Source organism: Acartia tonsa, chromosome 5 (assembly GCF_053477335.1).
Source record: "Acartia tonsa isolate MP-2025a chromosome 5, ASM5347733v1, whole genome shotgun sequence".
Taxonomy (NCBI): domain Eukaryota; kingdom Metazoa; phylum Arthropoda; class Copepoda; order Calanoida; family Acartiidae; genus Acartia; species Acartia tonsa.
Window position 1 is genome coordinate 15,710,551 of NC_137264.1, and position 17,443 is coordinate 15,727,993.

At 32.5% G+C, this 17,443-nt stretch overlaps 1 protein-coding gene across 1 annotated transcript in view; it reads right to left on the minus strand.

The window, feature by feature from the left end:
• LOC145318849 (uncharacterized) overlaps positions 1 to 17,443 on the minus strand; it is an 80,168-nt gene that overhangs the window by 30,707 nt on the left and 32,018 nt on the right. Inside the window, exons 10-22 of the mRNA XM_080160509.1 lie at positions 13,119 to 13,154; positions 11,985 to 12,125; positions 11,441 to 11,518; positions 10,947 to 11,047; positions 10,576 to 10,686; positions 9,566 to 9,635; positions 8,763 to 8,878; positions 8,180 to 8,253; positions 3,540 to 3,627; positions 3,238 to 3,317; positions 2,141 to 2,221; positions 1,590 to 1,761; positions 1,004 to 1,120 (exon numbers count right to left, since the gene is read on the minus strand). Coding sequence (XP_080016635.1) covers positions 1,004 to 1,120; positions 1,590 to 1,761; positions 2,141 to 2,221; positions 3,238 to 3,317; positions 3,540 to 3,627; positions 8,180 to 8,253; positions 8,763 to 8,878; positions 9,566 to 9,635; positions 10,576 to 10,686; positions 10,947 to 11,047; positions 11,441 to 11,518; positions 11,985 to 12,125; positions 13,119 to 13,154 — 1,265 coding nt within the window. The remainder of the gene's footprint in view (positions 1 to 1,003; positions 1,121 to 1,589; positions 1,762 to 2,140; positions 2,222 to 3,237; positions 3,318 to 3,539; positions 3,628 to 8,179; positions 8,254 to 8,762; positions 8,879 to 9,565; positions 9,636 to 10,575; positions 10,687 to 10,946; positions 11,048 to 11,440; positions 11,519 to 11,984; positions 12,126 to 13,118; positions 13,155 to 17,443) is intronic.

A 17,443-nucleotide genomic window follows, 5' to 3' on the forward strand; every position in this document is an offset into this window, starting at 1 on the left:
TTACATACTGTTTCAATTGAAAATAAAAGAAAGAAATTCTCCAGGGAAGAATTATTCAGAGAGAGATGTGTACCAGGGAGGGAGGGGACAATGGACTGTAAATTAATCTTGTATTCAAAGTTTTAGAACCTCTTTCCTTGGCTTAAATACTTTGGGTACTTTTATCAAATCTTGATTGTTTGGATTAAACTTTTCAAGCAATGATTTTAATTTTTAAGAAGGGGTAAAATTGTTCCATATAATTGGGGATAACCCTATTTATAATTGTTTTATCCCTTAAGATCCGTGAATGTGTACAAGTACAATATATTTAAATTGCATATGTAAATTACAATTTAGATAAAGAAAATGCAAATTAAATTAAATTTTAAAAAGTTTTGCAATCTTGTTTAATTAATTTTCACCTAAGAAACTTAAAGATTTTTTTTTCATTAAATTATTTTACTTTCAAGCAAGAAGTGTATATTATAAGCTAAAATTAAAATTCTTAATTTTTTTCTATATTTTCAAATAAAGGGTAATAAAAAATAACTAATTGTTCGTGTTTGTATGTCTGCACGATTTTGTATTAAAAGTGCAGATAATTTTAATACTTAATTTTTAATAGATTCTAAAGATATATTGGAACTTATAGACTAAAAAAATCAATAACCAAATACACAAGTTAAATTTGTACTGAATATTAAAAATAAACCCTTTTACTAGCTAGTTTAACTATCCCTAAAAATTTTTGATCACAAGAAAACAAATTATCACATAATCAAAACAGCAAGTTAGGGGAAAAAATAAGAAAAAATGTTACGTATTACATTATTTCATAATTGTTTATAACCATGAATTTTGTTTGAATCCAAATTGTTCTCAAAAATTTTTGGTAAAAATAGGAACCTTTTTATTTTGCCTATAAAAATGATGTCATACAATGCAAATGACTAATTATAGGCCAATGCACAAACTAAATTACCAATGGCAAAGCTTCTAATAAATGATGTAAGATATCCACCTGAGATTGACACCCATGAGAGCATTGTTCCTCATCACTGCCATCAGCACAATCAATAAATCCATCACACTTGCTGTCCAATCTAATACACCTTCTACCATCAGTGCATAACCATTCCTAAATTGTTAATAATTCTTAGTATATCTAGAGTATATATACATCACACTTGCTGTCCAATCTAATACACCTTCTACCATCAGTGCATAACCATTCCTAAATTGTTAATAATTCTTAGCATATATACATCACGCTTGCTGTCTAATCTAATACACCTCCTACCATTTGTGCATAGCCATTCCTGAATGGTTGATAAATCTTAAAGGCAATGATAATTTAATTTGTCTGCCCGTCAGTCTGTAATGTGATTTTTGCAGGTGTTATCGACGACTAAGCAAGTTTTCAAAAATCTAAACCTAAAAATTTACCTAAAACACCTAAAAGGGGAGTCAAGTTAAATAGCCACACCCCATTAACGTTTTGAATTATATCGCTTCTAAATTTAAGGGGTATATGTCTATAATACATGCAATAAATAGCTATTCTGAAATTGGCATTGCTTTGAACAAAACAAAAATACTAAGCTTACATTTGCTCCGCTACAATAGTCAGACTGAGGTCTTGAATCTTTATCAGACGGTTTATTTGGTTGCTGTGTAGGGGGCTTTGTCGTTGGCTCTGTTGGACCACTTGGTTCTCCAGCATCATCATCACAGTCTAGTTCATCTGTACCGTCAACACAATCAATTACGCCATTGCACCTAAAATTATCATCAGTTTTGGATAATTATAATAATTTGCTTTAATTAATGCTCTTAAAGTCAACCCCCATTTTTAAATCTAATTTTTTTTTAACAAGGTTCATTTTTAAGGGCGATTTCTCTTGGGAGTTGAAAAGTTAAAAAAACCTCCCAGAGCTATCATAAACTACAGTGTAAAAAAGAACCATATCAGTCTAGCTGTTATTAAGACCCTTTGATATAGAAAGATATACAACCTTTGGCATTAGGCAGAAAACTGACACCCCCCCCTATCTTTAATCTATTTATATTATATTAAGGGGGAAGGGAGGGGGGTGGCTGGTGGGTCAGTGCTCGATACACCCAACGAGGGAAAGCAACCAAATGTAGTTAAAATTACTTTTTGTTTGATGAGATGCAGGTTCCATCATTACATTGGAATTCATCGGTACCACATTCCTTCGGACATCGAGCTTCATCACTGAATTAAATGTTCATTCCATTGCAAAAAACGCAATATTGGGTTTGTTTAAATATCCATTTATTTAGCATTTTTCAAGAATGTCAAGCGTGGGAAAATTTTTAGAATGTGGGAACCATTTATTTTGATTTAAATGGTACATATGATTTTCATTTAAATTCATTTTTTGGATCCATGAGAAAATTTTTTTAACGTGAGAACCATTTAATTTTCATTGAATTTCATTTTTTTGGAAGTGTGGGAAAAAACGGGAGAAAAAATATGTTTTAGTATAAAGAAATGTTCTATCAGTTTCAAACCTTTTTCATTCGATAGATCATACTGACTTTGGAAAAACTGTCAGACCGATTTTTGAAATTCAATCTGTGAAAAAAGATATTCAAGTTTTAATTTTTTGTTTTGAAAATATTATTTTACATGTATTGACGCCATCTTGGATTATGATAATTTTTTATTGTTAGAAGATTTTTTTCTAAAATATTTTTAAAAAATTAACTTTTTACAATAAAAAAATCTTTGAACTTAAATTGACCAATAATTCAAAGATTTTTTCTCTTTGATTTGGAAGATTTTTTATTATTTTTAATGTCAAATAAAAACACAACAGTGAAAAAAATGAAAATTAAATGAAAAAACGTTTTATGATTTTATTCAAGAAATTATTTGCTAACATCACCTTTTTGTTGCAATAGAATGTTATTTAATCACAATTAGTCCTTAACACAATGGAAAATTCTGATTTTTTCGGATGCTGTTCAAGATAGTTGGCTTTATTTTTTGTGAAGGTTCCCTATAACAATGAGTTTCCAGTATATAATTTGTTAGGTCCTTCAGTAATGTTACAAAAATATAAAACTTAAAACATATGAAAACATTTGTGAAAGATTTTTTATATATTCTTGATTGATAACCTCTGTATATCTGCCATTTAAGTCGTTTTCCTTATTATTTGTGCTTCGCTTCTCATGAATATTGTCATCCTTGTTTGCTTTATGAAACTTGTGTTTATATCCAACCTTGCATCCTGGCATTGTGCCTGTCCATCACATCTCTGCCCGAAGCTGATGCACTCTCCATTGTTACAGGTGAATTGACCCTGTAAATATATTGTTAGTATCGAAGGTACTCTAAAATTCGCTTTGTCTGTCAGTCCATGACGCTATAGGGTAAATATTATGCTGTTTTTTTGTGTAAAGATTCCTCTTTACAGAGAGCCTTCAACTTTCTTGTTATACAATAATGATGCAACTTTGAGGTACTGACTGACTGACAGTTTTATACATTGTAGCGTAGCTTCTCTACTAAAGAATATGCTCACCAATTTGCAGTTGGAACAATTGAGTTCATCAGAGCCATCTTCACATTCTTTCTTTCCATTACACCGGGAGAAATAAGAGATGCACACTCTAAAAATATTTCATAATATTTCCAATATGGCTTAGAATAAGCAGCATAAAAAACCGGTTCTTAGTAGTGGTAAAAACCCATGTATCGTGCTATTATTTTTCATATAAATTGTCAAAGATAAATAAAATAAAAATAGGAGGATTGATTATAGGGTGAGTAGGAAGGTTTCCAAACCTTTTAAATTAAAAAAAAATTAAAGAAGAAAAGAAATTAAAAAGAGGAATCAAAATTTTTAAAAATATGAAATATATTTATAAAAATATATAAAAATTTAAAGAATTTAAAAAGATATTATGAAGGGGTAATTTTACTTTTTGTTAGGGGGTTGGAAACAAAATAACCACCGCAGGACCAGTATCTACTTTCCCTGATAATTAAAGCTCAATTGGTTCAGTGGTTACCGAGATCATAAGCTTCAGACAGACAGACGGACGGACGGACAGACTTTGTATTATAGATATGGATGGAGGGGGGGGGGGGAGTTATCAGCGTTCAAGAGGGTCCTTAGTGTGATAGTGCAAAAAAACTCTTATAAAGAGCCCTGAACTTATATATGCAATAGAATCCATTAGGCAGGTAAAAGTTGCTGCTCACAATATGCTAAATTTCACACACTATATACATAAAACGAGAATGACAACATCCATAAAAAGGAAGATCTGAAATCAAAAAGTTGAAAAAACGAACATGAACACTTGTAGAATGGCAAGAATTGATAAGCAGAATATTAATTTAAAAGTATAAACAAAATTGTATATAAACTTGCTGCAAAATTGTGTGAATAAAGGATTCTCTTTAAGGACATACTTACATTTTAGGACTTTAATATGAAAAATATTCGCTTAATAATTCACATTGTTGTTCTATGAATCACTGTTCCAAAAATTAGATGAATAGACTAATTATATCATACAACAAATAGCACGTTTTAAATGAAAATACGAATTTTCTGATATTGAATATAGAATTGCTAGTCTTTCTAAATCGCATCTAATTGTTACAGAAATCAATATCCAAAATTTGAAATCTAAAAGACAATTCTAACATGCCTAAATTAACAAAAAAGGCTGACTTTGACGTACGGCCGTACATACATTGATTTTAGAAAAGCTTCGCTTTTAAAAAGGATGATAAAGAAAGACAGAGTGCAGGAATATATGATATGCAAAAAATGATACAGGGGTGTATATTTTTCATTTTTATATCACATATATAAAATCTCTGCTAGTAAAAGTTACAATGAAATAACAAGTAAAACAATATTGAAGGGAAAAAATGTGCTAAGTTTAAGTTGATTGCTAAAGATAATAAGTGGAAAATCTATAATTCGAAAAGTTCGTCTGTCCGTCGGTCAGCTATGTTTCGAGGGAAACGTTATTTTCTCTACTTCTATTCAAGATAAATGGCTTATATTTTTTTGTGTAGATTCCCTGTACCAATAAGCATCTAGTAAATAATTTACTTGGTCTGTTGGTCCTTCAGTCATGCTACAAAAATATAAATAATAAAAATATTGTCACTTAAATCTGCTCTTTGAATTACTTTGTTCGTAGGTCCATCCATGATTTGTTGAGCTTCGCTACTTAAGGATGTTGTCATCCTTGTTTTTTTTAGTTTATTGTATGGAGTCCTATTGGGTGGGTGGAATTGTAGGCGGCCATATTGTGCATAATACATGGAGGGATGGGATATTGGACTTTAAATTACACTTGTATCCAATGTATTTAAACTACGTTTTATCATTTGTTTGCTTGAAATAGAAATTTTATTGAATTTTTATTTGTTGTGTCAAAACTTATTGCGACTATACTTTTAAACTAATAATTTTACTTTAAACAAGCGGTAATTTAGCTTTTAATGATTAATGATGTACATTATAATGTATCATCCATTGTCATGTCCCTTAAGATCCCTGGCACTGCAAGTTTTTGTTTCTGGTGGTGAATATCCCCCTGAGAGCTACCACATACTCTTCAGTTTATATTCTTATTCCAGGGAACTTAAGGGATAAGACAATGGACGATACATTGATGTATATTCCCAAGGAAGATTAACAAAAATATATATTTTGAAGTTATAGATTAAAAAGTTTTGACACTAACAAATATCTTGTCATTAAAAGTAACCAAAGTTCTTAAGATAAGATTTTAGGTACCAGTATATTTCACAGTCTAACATACCTACCTCCATGACCTATACCAACTACATCAAAGATATTAAAATAAGGTTTAGTGTTAAAGAGTCTAAAAACTGAGCTGGATCTTTAAATCATTTTAGTGGTGAGCCAGATCGGGGTGAGCCGAATTTCAGCCAATTACAGCGCGGCATTTCATAAAATGCTGTGCTCTCATTGGTGGAAAGTTGGCTCACCCCGATCTGGCTCATCACTAAAATGATTTAAAGATCCAGCTCTGTTTAATTCAGGCTATCAGAACAAAGCACCTTTTTTGCCATGAGGACATTGTTTCTTTGCGATATAATTATCCTTGTATAAAAGCTACAGGATGTCTACTGTCTGTACTGAAGGATCTCACTAACCACTGGACCGATATGCTTTTATTTTCTAACAGGTTCTGAGAAGGTTTATAAATATTTTGGAGAAGGTTGCCACAACCCTCCTAAGAGAAATCGCTTCTAGAAAAAAATACCTCCTCCCCCCCCCCGAATTGTTCTTTTTACAAATTCTTTTTAAAACTAGGATTAAAATGAAGGAGATTTCCACCCTCCCAACCCCCTACATCAAGTGCCCCTAGAGGCCTCTAGTGCTTTATATAGCAACTTTGAAAAATTTGCAAAATATTGTTGATACCCTCTCTCTCTCTACAAGAAAATTGCAATTTTTCAAAAATATGCCAAACATCATTTTTCAATTTCCTGTGCATGTGTAGCTGTATGTGTGTTTGTGTGTGTGTGTGTGTGTATGTATCTGTATGCGTGTGTGTGTATATGTGTGTGTAAGTGTATATAGTTTATCCAATATATGCAAAGTTTTTGTATAAATATTGCAGTTTATATCTCTAGTGCACAATGTGCTACAAAAATATAAAGTTGAATATAAAATTATCACAAAAGAAATAAAGCAGGGTTTGGTATCCGTCTGTATGCCTCAGGGAAATCATCATTTTACAATTTCAAAAATCAGCTGGAAGTCTAAACCACACCCGAATATGGTAATCCCTCCAAAAAAAAAATTTCATAGAATCCATACTGGTTTTAATTTGAGGCTTATTCTCGGCTGCCGAGCCATGAAATAAAGTATGAAGATCAATCTTAATCTAAATTTCTTTACCTATTTACTTAAGACAGTTGTTATTTTGCCGAATAATTATTTATACATTTTTTTGTTACAGGGTCATATTTGACACAACCCAATCTTTCCCGATTTTGTATAATTTTTGAGGAACACGATTCCAGTGACGTCATATTTTTCTTTCCCGAAAAAGGGAAGGGAGGAAGAAAAAAAGAGATGGGAGAAAAGGGGATTTTCCCCATCTCTTTTGAAGAGATTTTCTTCCCCCCTTCCCTTTTTCGGGTTGTGTCTCATATTTTCTTGGGGCATTTCTATCTGTACAATGTAAAGGAGAACCAAATCGGTGTAACGGTTAGCAAGGTCCTAAGGTACATACAGCCAGACATACAGACATAGATCCTGTTACTTTTATATCTACCTTTATAAAAGTAACATGATCTATGTCTTTGAGTCTGTTTGTCTGTACCAAACAATCTAGCTACCCGCTAAACTGATATGAACCTCCTTTACAATGTAGCTACTAATAGGTCCAAAGAAGGTTTATAACTAGAGGACTCTAGTGTTTTAAAATTGACCTATTTTGTATTCTATAACAGTGTGATTAATGTATAGGATAAAGAATAAAATACTGTATGTGTTACAAACTTCAAGTTTGATGCACTGATTTGGAATCAAGTGTTAAAACCTATTTTCACAAAAAAAATCATATAATTAAAAGCTCCTTGTCCTTATAAAATTTTACTTTTAAGATCACATTTAAACGCAAAAGTTGATTAATTGATCCTAATATAATAAATAACCAATAAATAACTGAGTTAGACCCCCTTTCTTTCTTCAATAAAATCTTACAAGGGTTTTAAGCACGATTCCGAACATATTTTTACTTAAACCTAGAAACAAATCAGATTTAAGAATCTTTCTGGAAATTATTTTAGAACGGTTTTTTTAATATATAAAATAAGTATTTTTCAAAATATTGTATACTATGTATAATAACATTATTTGGACTCATCAAATTTGTAAACTTCCCCTCCCCTTCTTTTTAGAAATCTTGTTTCGACACCCTGTAGGGAACTCAAACCCTTTTGGGCACTAGAATATGAGTTAGGGGACATTGAACTTTTAATTTGAACTTTTAAGTTGATTGTCCAAACCTTTCAACCACTAATTGTTATCTACAGAAGGAATAATTTAGTGTGTCAGCATTGGGGATGTACATCTATTTATCAGCCATTTTCTTATTCCTTAGATCCCTGACTATGAATAGCTAAATTATGGTACACTAAAAGTTGTTGACTTACCCATCTCCTTGGCACTGAAATTCTGTCCTCTTACATGGCACATCCAATGCTGTGGATAGTTTATCAGTAAAAACCTTAAACGTTGATAACTATAGATGTGGGAGCAGTTGGATAATCATGCCATTTTAAATAATATGCTATATGTATATGCAAAAGAGTGGTTTCACTCAAAGTACCTGTCGTGCACTTTAGATCTTCCCCCCTTTTTAAATTGTGAGGGGGGGGGGAGGAATTCCTATGCCATGCGAGGCCTATGCCAGCGGTGCCACAACCTTGCAGGGCTTCCCAGTACCTATTATTACCATACCAAACCTAACCTAATTTATTATATAAACAAAAAAGTTTCCCCTACTCATATTTTCTTATCTAATCGGAAATGAGACTCGCCTCTTGGGGTGACAATCCTAAGTTATTGGTAAATACATTCCTTTAAAGCAATAAGAGGTGGTATTATTATATTAGCCAGCTGGGAGAAACATTTTATCAGGGTATGCGAGAATCGCATACAATATCCACGTAATCTATATCCATTTATAAAAAAAAACCAACAGCAGTTGTAACTGCTCTATAGTTGTCTAGTTGCCTCTGGGTCTGGATCCACTGCTGTTTCTGGGATTGTTGTTGTTTCCAAGGTTGTTGGGATGGTTGTTGGCTCATCAGATATCATTATTGGGGGGTCTGTTGTTGCCTCAGACACAACTAAACAAGATTTAATTATTTGCTACAAGCGGCTAAGCGCGACATTAGGGGCATTTTTTGGTAGGGTGGTTTTTTTTCTAGGGGCGATATCTCTTTGGAGGGTTGTTGAATATTCATCCCCCCTTCTCAAAAAAATACTTATAAACATTTAAAGGACGTATGAGAAGCTACATTGTAAATGAGAACCATAAAAGGTAGCGGCAAGCGAGAACTTTTGATGCACTAAGACAGACAGACATCCTGTTACTTTATTACATACATCACAATATACCCATGAACAGTAATGGATAACAAACAAATTAAACTAAATTGCTAATTTACTTGAGTTGCAAAGAATAAAAATTGTGTATGTGCAAACGAACCAAGTGAGTTATAGATTAGAGCTATAGACATGGAGTAAATTAAAAAGGATATTGATCGTAGAAAAAAAAAATAAATACTTTTATGATACATTACATATATACATATATTTGACTATTGTAAAATGTGTGACAGACTGACGGACCTAATAAATTGTATACTGAATGCACTGTAAAAAGGGCGGACTGACAAAGTTAATTATAGAGTAGCTTTGATACTAAAATATAAGTTACATATATATATATACACTTCTTTGAGCCGCCAATATTTCTATCGCTAAAATTACATTTACATATTTAGTTAAAAAACTGGTTTACTTATCACAACCTGGAGGTAAGTTGGCTGGGAGGTTTTGTTTCACCCAGGTAATGACTCCAGTATAATTCAATCCATTATTCTAAAAGAATAGTTAGAAATATTAATTTATATTGATGTTTTGCACAAGATTATATAATATGACTATAATATGAGGTTATAAAAATTGTGTTTTATTGAGTCCCCAACCCCCTTATTCTAAATCTTATTATTTCTATAATTGACTATTTTAGATTTTGGTTAAGCTTTTCTTCACTGATGAGCATCCAGTATAAAATTTACTCAGGTTTCACGATTTTTATGATTTAATGCACATTCTATCTCTTTTTTTATGACAACGTAACTTACTTGTAATGCGTTTGTACAATTCTTGATTTTTTTGTGCCTTGCTTCTTATGGATGTAATCATCCTTGTTTTAATGTAGTTTACTTACCCTATCATACATGATTGTTAAGTTTACTTACCCTATCATACATGATTGGTAAGTTTACTTACCCTATCATACATGATTGGTAATTTTACTTACCCTATCATACTTGATTAGTGAGTTGACTTAACCAATCATACTTTATTTGTGAGGTAACTTTGAATATCATACTTGATTGGTGAGTTTACTTACCCTATCATACTTTATTGGTGAGTTTACTTACCCTATCATACTTTATTGGTGAGTTTACTTACCCTATCATTCTTGATAGGTCAGTTTACTTACCCTAATATACTTGATTGGTGAGTTTACTTACCATATAATACATGATTGGTAAGTTTACTTACCCCATCATACTTGATTGGTGAGTTTACTTACCCTATCATACTTGATTGGTGAGTTTGCTTACCCTATCATACTTAAATGGTAAGTGTTTTACTCTGTTATACATGATAGATGAGTTTACTTACCCTATCATACTTGATTGGTGAATTTACTTACCCTATCATACTTGATTGGTGAGTTTACTTACCCTATCATACTTGATTGGTGAGTTTACTTACCCTATCATACTTGATTGGTGAGTTTACTTACCCTATCATACTTGATTGGTGAGTTTGGTATGAGAGGACTCACAAGATACAATGTTGGACGTCTCTCCACTCCAAATCTTTTCATCAAAATTGGATTTATGTCTGTATCAATCTGAAATATTTCACATTTATGTTTTTTAATTTATCTGTTAGTCAGGAATTTTAAGGGATAAGATAAAAGACATCAATTATCAATGATGATAAATTTTGGATTAATATTATAAGTTTAGACACTGCTAGTTTGGACTAACCAATCATGGTTTAGAAAAGAAATATAGAAAGTTTTATGAGCCAATGCAATGATTGAGAAAATTTGTTTATAAAACTTTGGTTATCAGAATAATTTACTTTCCATTCTGGAAAAAAGTTTACCTTTGCAGAGGCCACGCCCATTCTTCTTAGTTCTCTGGCAATTTCAGGAAATTTTGGATCAAATATAACACAGGTAACACACCAATCAGCATAAAAATCAACTGAAATAAAATAAAGTTGATTACCTCAAATTGCCTAGTCGAGTACAGAAAAACCTACCCCCCCCCCTATATTTTATTTATCTTAAAAGATGCAAGGGTAGGGGGATCTGCGCCCCCTAGGCAGCTTAAGTTAAAGCACCTCCAGTTTTCTTATAATTATTTCTTATAATTGTAGCGCGGCAACAAGTAAATAATACATAATAAAGGAAAGTTGCATACTATGCCATAGTTCTTTTTATGGGGGAGGGGGGGGGGGTAGTGTAGGTGTCATATCCTCCAACAAAAGAGAAGAAATAAAAAAAATTCTTGCTTCTCTTAGCTACCAACTTTAATTTACAGTGAAGCTTACAACTGAAAAGGCTGAACAGTTAAATAACTGATCTTACTACTAACCTAATACATGTTTATGCTTCAATACATAAGCATCCAGTGTTGAGTCATAAAGTTTGGGTATCAGATCCTGATAGGCATCTAAAATTAAATCACTCTGGTACCCAAAGTTTTAAAACCAAGTTATTTTATAGTTGGCTCAAAAACTTTGGTTACTGTTTTGAATTTTTTATTGGTTGTTTCCAAACTATTAATGTCTAAACATTACACATTTCAGGCAATTAATTTTAAATTTACAAAAGGGCCAATGTTTTTGTTTATAATTATTGGGGATATATATAAATTTATCGTCCATTGTCTTATCCCATGCTGGTCACAGTCAGTATCTATTAACCCATGCCATTGTATGACCTATTTCAATTTAAATTGTGTCCTATTTAAATTTGCCCTAATATATGAAACCTAACAGTATATGGCGTAGCGGGAATTCAAATTAGCAAGTCTTAGTTGTCTTTTGTATAAATACCCAAAAATTGTGGACCTGACTTTAATATAATCATAATATTATCTCTATAGATTGAGAAAAGCTTGGCTTAAAAAAACTTACAACTTGAATCTTTTGGCTTTGCTGTTGTGGTTCTAGTTGTGGTTGTAGTAGTAGTAGTGGTTGTTGGGTATGAAACATAACTACCATAATTGTTATTGGAAACTACCATATCTGTGCCATAGCTACTGCTGTAGTCATATCCTGAACAAAACTACCATAATTGTTGCTGAAAACCACAATTTCTGTGCCATAGCTACTACTAAAGTCATATCCTAAACAAAACTACCATAGTTGTTGCTGGAAACCACCATTTCTGTGCCATAGCTACTACTGTAGTCATATCCTAAACAAAACTACCATAGTTGTTGCTGGAAACCACCATTTCTGTGCCATAGCTACTACTGTAGTCATATCCTAAACAAAACTACCATAGTTGTTGCTGGAAACCACCATTTCTGTGCCATAGCTACTACTGTAGTCATATCCTAAACAAAACTACTATAATTGTTGATGGAAACCACCATTTCTGTGCCATAGCTACTGCTGTAGTCATATCCTAAACATAACTACCATAATTGTTGCTGGAAACTACCATATCTGTGCCATAGCTACTTCTGTAGTCATATCCTAAACAAAACTACCATAGTTGTTATTGGAAACCACCATTTCTGTGCCATAGCTACTGCTGTAGTCATATCGTAAACATAACTACCATAATTGTTGCTAGATACCACCATTTCTGTGCCATAGCTACTGATGTAGTCATATCCTAAACATAACTACCATAATTGTTGCTGGAAACTACCATATCTGTGCCATAGCTACTTCTGTAGTCATATCCTAAACATAACTACCATGATTGTTGCTGGAAACTACCATTTCTGTACCATAGCTACTACTAAAGTCATATCCTAAACAAAACTACCATAGTTGTTGCTAGAAACCACCATTTCTGTGCCATATCTACTACTAAAGTCATATCCTAAACATTTGGCAATTATACTCCATGAATCAAAGAATCCAATTATATAGACTATTAGTAGTCATGGGCAAAAACATGCATATGGAGGGAAATATTAGGGGTTTATCTAACCCTCCCCCCCCCCCCCCCCCCGTTGAAGATGATAATGTACACACCTCCTGATATTTTTTTTCTATGGGAAAACTTTTGATATATATAGATTTATAAGTTACCTTGATTTTCGAAGCAGACCATTTGACATTCATATTCTGTGTTTCAACAATTACAAATAATCATTCATTAATATGTTAATAAGGATAACAAGTGGCGAGGCATAAAAAAATGATGAAATGGACCAACAGACAAAGTTATAGAGTAGATGTTCAGTTTACAAAACAAAAAAGAGAGAGAATATACAAACACTCAAAGAAAATCACAAAACTTAAAAAATAAGGTTTATGTCAAGACCGATAGACAGACGGACAAAATATTGTATAGATAATATAGGAATCTTCACTAAAAATTTCAGGTGTCTATCACAATATAAGCCGATAAAATAACATTTCCCCCATAGCGTTACAGATTGACTGACTGATGGATGGACAGACAGAATTATATGAATTTAAAAAAAACCAGATATAACCTTCGAAACTGTATGTTAAAAAAGATATAGTCCTCCGTTATCGAGATCTTAACAAACAAACAAACATCTCGCTTCTATGAAAGGAGTGAGGGGACATAGAGAAAGTTTTCTAATTTGTTGGCTCAAAGACTTTGATTGAATTTTGATAGGTTGGTTCTAAACTTACTGTAAACTTTTTTACCAATAATTTTAACTACAGAGGGAGTAATTTTGTTTATTATAATTGAAAAAATATATATAAATTTATCATACATTGTCTTATCCTTTAGGAGCCCTGTTTCTTTGTAAAACTTTAAAATCTGAAATAGATGAAAAGTTTTGTTAAAGTTTGCAAGATGATGACATAGGGACAATTTTCTCATGTTTGTGCGTAGCGAAGCTACATTATAATTAGTGTCTGTCTGTCCGTTGTTCTGTCAGTCAGGCCGTTCATTTGTGTATTTGTATAAAGACATTTTACTTTTAATTTAATTTTAAGTGACAAAGCTGCTCTAAAATTCACTATGTCAGTCACTATCTCATTGAAGAAAAAGTGATTTTCTTGGCTGCTGCTTCAAATTTATGAGGATCATTAAGTATACAACTCCGTAGGTCCGTCGGTCTGTCGGTTAGGCTACAACAGACATATTTAAAAAAAATATAATATCCTTCTTTCTTTTTCTATTTTTTAACATCTGCTCTATAACTAACTTTTTTCGTTTGTCTGTCCATGATTTTTTTGTCCTTCGCTGGATATAGATGTCATCCAGATTTATTCTTTTATCCTCATGTAACATTTCGGATCATGGAAAGAAAACGAAGTAGCGGGTTTCATCGAATTTTCATAGTAGTTTTGAATATTTTTTTAGGTTATGTAAATGTTAATGATTACCTCGCAGGGCTAGGAAATTGGCCCCGCAGTCTTCAATTGTTATGGAAGTAAGCAACCTTGCTTGACTTTCAATGGTCAGCGAGAATTTAACTTTTGGTGAATTTTCATTTTTTCTTGTACAATTTTTTGTCATTTTCGTCTGGGTCAAATAAAATGTTTCGTCGGTTTTCCTCAAAGTGCCTAGTCGAGCCAACCACTCCAAATTAGGAAAATAGCTTAAAACCATTACAGGACCAGTGGGTATAATCCCTGAAAAGTAGAGCCCAATCGGTTCAGCGGTTACTGAGATCTTAAGCTTCAGATGGACAGACGGACAGACAGACAGATGGACAGACATCAAGCTACTTTGTATTATAATGGAAAATATAGGGAAGAGTCTTTATTGTGTTTTACTTTAGGTCAGGTTAAGTACGGGTATATTGTATTTCACTTTAGGCCAGGTTAAGTAAGGGTATATTGAGTACAGGGTAGTAACTAAAAAGTAAGGGCTCAGAAGATATAGGTCCCGCAGGGTGTATGCATAAAGAACCCCCACCCCCCCCTCTTGTAATTCCCTTAAAAGGAAAAATCATTCAATTCAATAGTTATAGAAATCTTTAGCTTATTTAAAACCTTATCTATAATACAAAGTAGAACGATGTCTGTCTGTCTGTCTGTCCGTCTGTCCGTCTGTCTGTCCGTCTGAAGCGTAAGATCTCAGTAACCGCTGAACCGATTGGGCTCTACTTTTCAGCGATTATATCTACTGGTCCTGTGATGGTTTTAAGCTATTTTCTTGGGGGGTGGGACACCCCCAACCCCCCCAAAAAGTGAAAAATCTCCCCCCCCCCCAAAAAAAAAATTTCTTTTTAAAACTAAAATTAAAATAGTGGGGTCGACTTTAAATCTTTTAAATCTAAAATACGAAAAATTGGTTTGATTAAACCTCTTGGGGCAAAGCCCCTAGAGGCTAGGGGCGAAGCCGCTAGTTACTTTATATAATAGAATATTCCAAAATAAGATAAAAAAAAGATACAAAAAAGGATGCTAAATTTATCGGAAAAAATATCAGATTTTAATATTGTACTTTTAGGGAAGCTTCGTTTTTTGATTTTGTATTTTAAAAGCGAAGCTTTTCTATAATTAGGGTCTTTTCGTTAATTTAAACAAATCAGAATTGTCCTGTCATTTCAAACTTTGCATGATGATTACTATAACAATTCAGCACGATTTAGGAATTGTAGCATTTCTATAATCGTTACCAGAAAGTCCAAACGTCCTTTTAAAAGATTCTCATTTTTTTTCTTCTTGACAACAAATTTTTGTATGTTATAGTTATCCTATTCATCTGAATTTTTGGATTACTGATTCCTATTTCAACAAAGTTTAACTTTGTAAGCGAAGCACCTCTATAATCAAGGCTTAAAAATGTAAGCATGTCCTTAAACAGTATACTGTATTTAAGAAGTTTTGCAAAAAAATTACTTACAATTTTGTTTAGACTTTAATATTCAGTTCTGACACTTTATATGTTTGTTTGTGCTACCGTTTCAGAGCTTGGCTTTTTGTATATTGTCATCCTTGTTTAAAAAGAATTTATTATAAAGAATCAGATTTGTAAAAGTTAAATAAAATATATATTCTATAAACTTATGTGTATTTATGTTCTTACATAAGCTTCTCAATGTATTTCATACAAATCTAAGTTTGTATAGGTAAGATTCCTTTATTCAACTAGTGGACCACATATATTGCCCCTCTACCCAACTTAACCTAACCTAATGCAGCAAAAGTCAAATGCACAGCGTGCTACGGCATGCATTTGTATGCTGTAGTGAACGTAAGTTTACTCTGTGTGACAAATGAACGGACCTACGTTGAGACCCCATTTATAGAGAAGTTTAGCTATTATATAATAAATTACATTGTTGGGGTAGGATGTTCAACTTCAATTTTAAGACATAATCAAGAGAACCCAAGAGTATCATCTGCTTGTAATGGGATGCAATGCTCTAACGCCCCCCTCAGGACATTAGCATCCAACAGACAATCAACCCTTTGATTACATGGCCTTTGTCTGGAAGGCTTAATTAAGTTTTTCTGTTTACGGGAAAAATCATTTCATATACAATGTTAGTAGTGTCACGTGCCAGACATAATAGCAAGAGGTCCAATTTTTTTCGTCTCTAGTATAACCAGGTATGTTCCAATGTATTTCTAGCGGGACATTTCCAGTTTGTATTTAATCTTAATGTTTATTGTTGCATTATATTTATATTTCAGAGAGGGGACAATGGGATTTTTATTACACTAGTCCCCAAAGTTTTATATAACGTTTTCCTATTCGTTGGCGTAACAACTTTGGGGACTCTAGTAAATTTAGATTGTTTGGATCATTAAGTTGAGTGTTCAAACGATTCAACAACTAATTTTAATCTGCATAAGGTGTAATTTTGTGTATCATCATTGGGGATGTACATCAATTAATCGGACATTGTCTTATCCCTTTAGATCCCTGTTTATATTTACTTTAGCCAAAGTTTCTGCAATCAAAGTAAACTTTTAATTAATAGTTGGATGGACTGCAACAATATTATGCAATTTTTTTTTAACTAGGGGCTGCTCTTTAGTATTTAGAGAATTTGTATTCCAAGGAATAGAGAAAGGGGTGAAAAACAGTCTAAAACTATCACAAGACCTATGCAAAGTTTCCCTGAAATGGAGAACATTAGGGAGTTTTTGAAATCTTAAGCTACCAACAAAAAAAACCTTACTGCTTTATATCATAGGATAGTATAGTCCTATCGAAGTTAACATTTCTTTTACTTTTATAGCTTGTAAAAAAAAGTTTAAAATTAAACATGTTTTAAATGGAACATTCTGGTAACGATAATACAGTTGTATCTAACTGTTATAAGACTCACCACGCAAAGTTTTAAATCGATAGGACAATTCTAACATGCCTAAAACTAGAACAGGTTAAACTAGAATTAAGTATTAAGATATCATCAAACGTTACATTAAAGTCAAACTATCTAAAATATAACAAATTTTTCACAAATTAT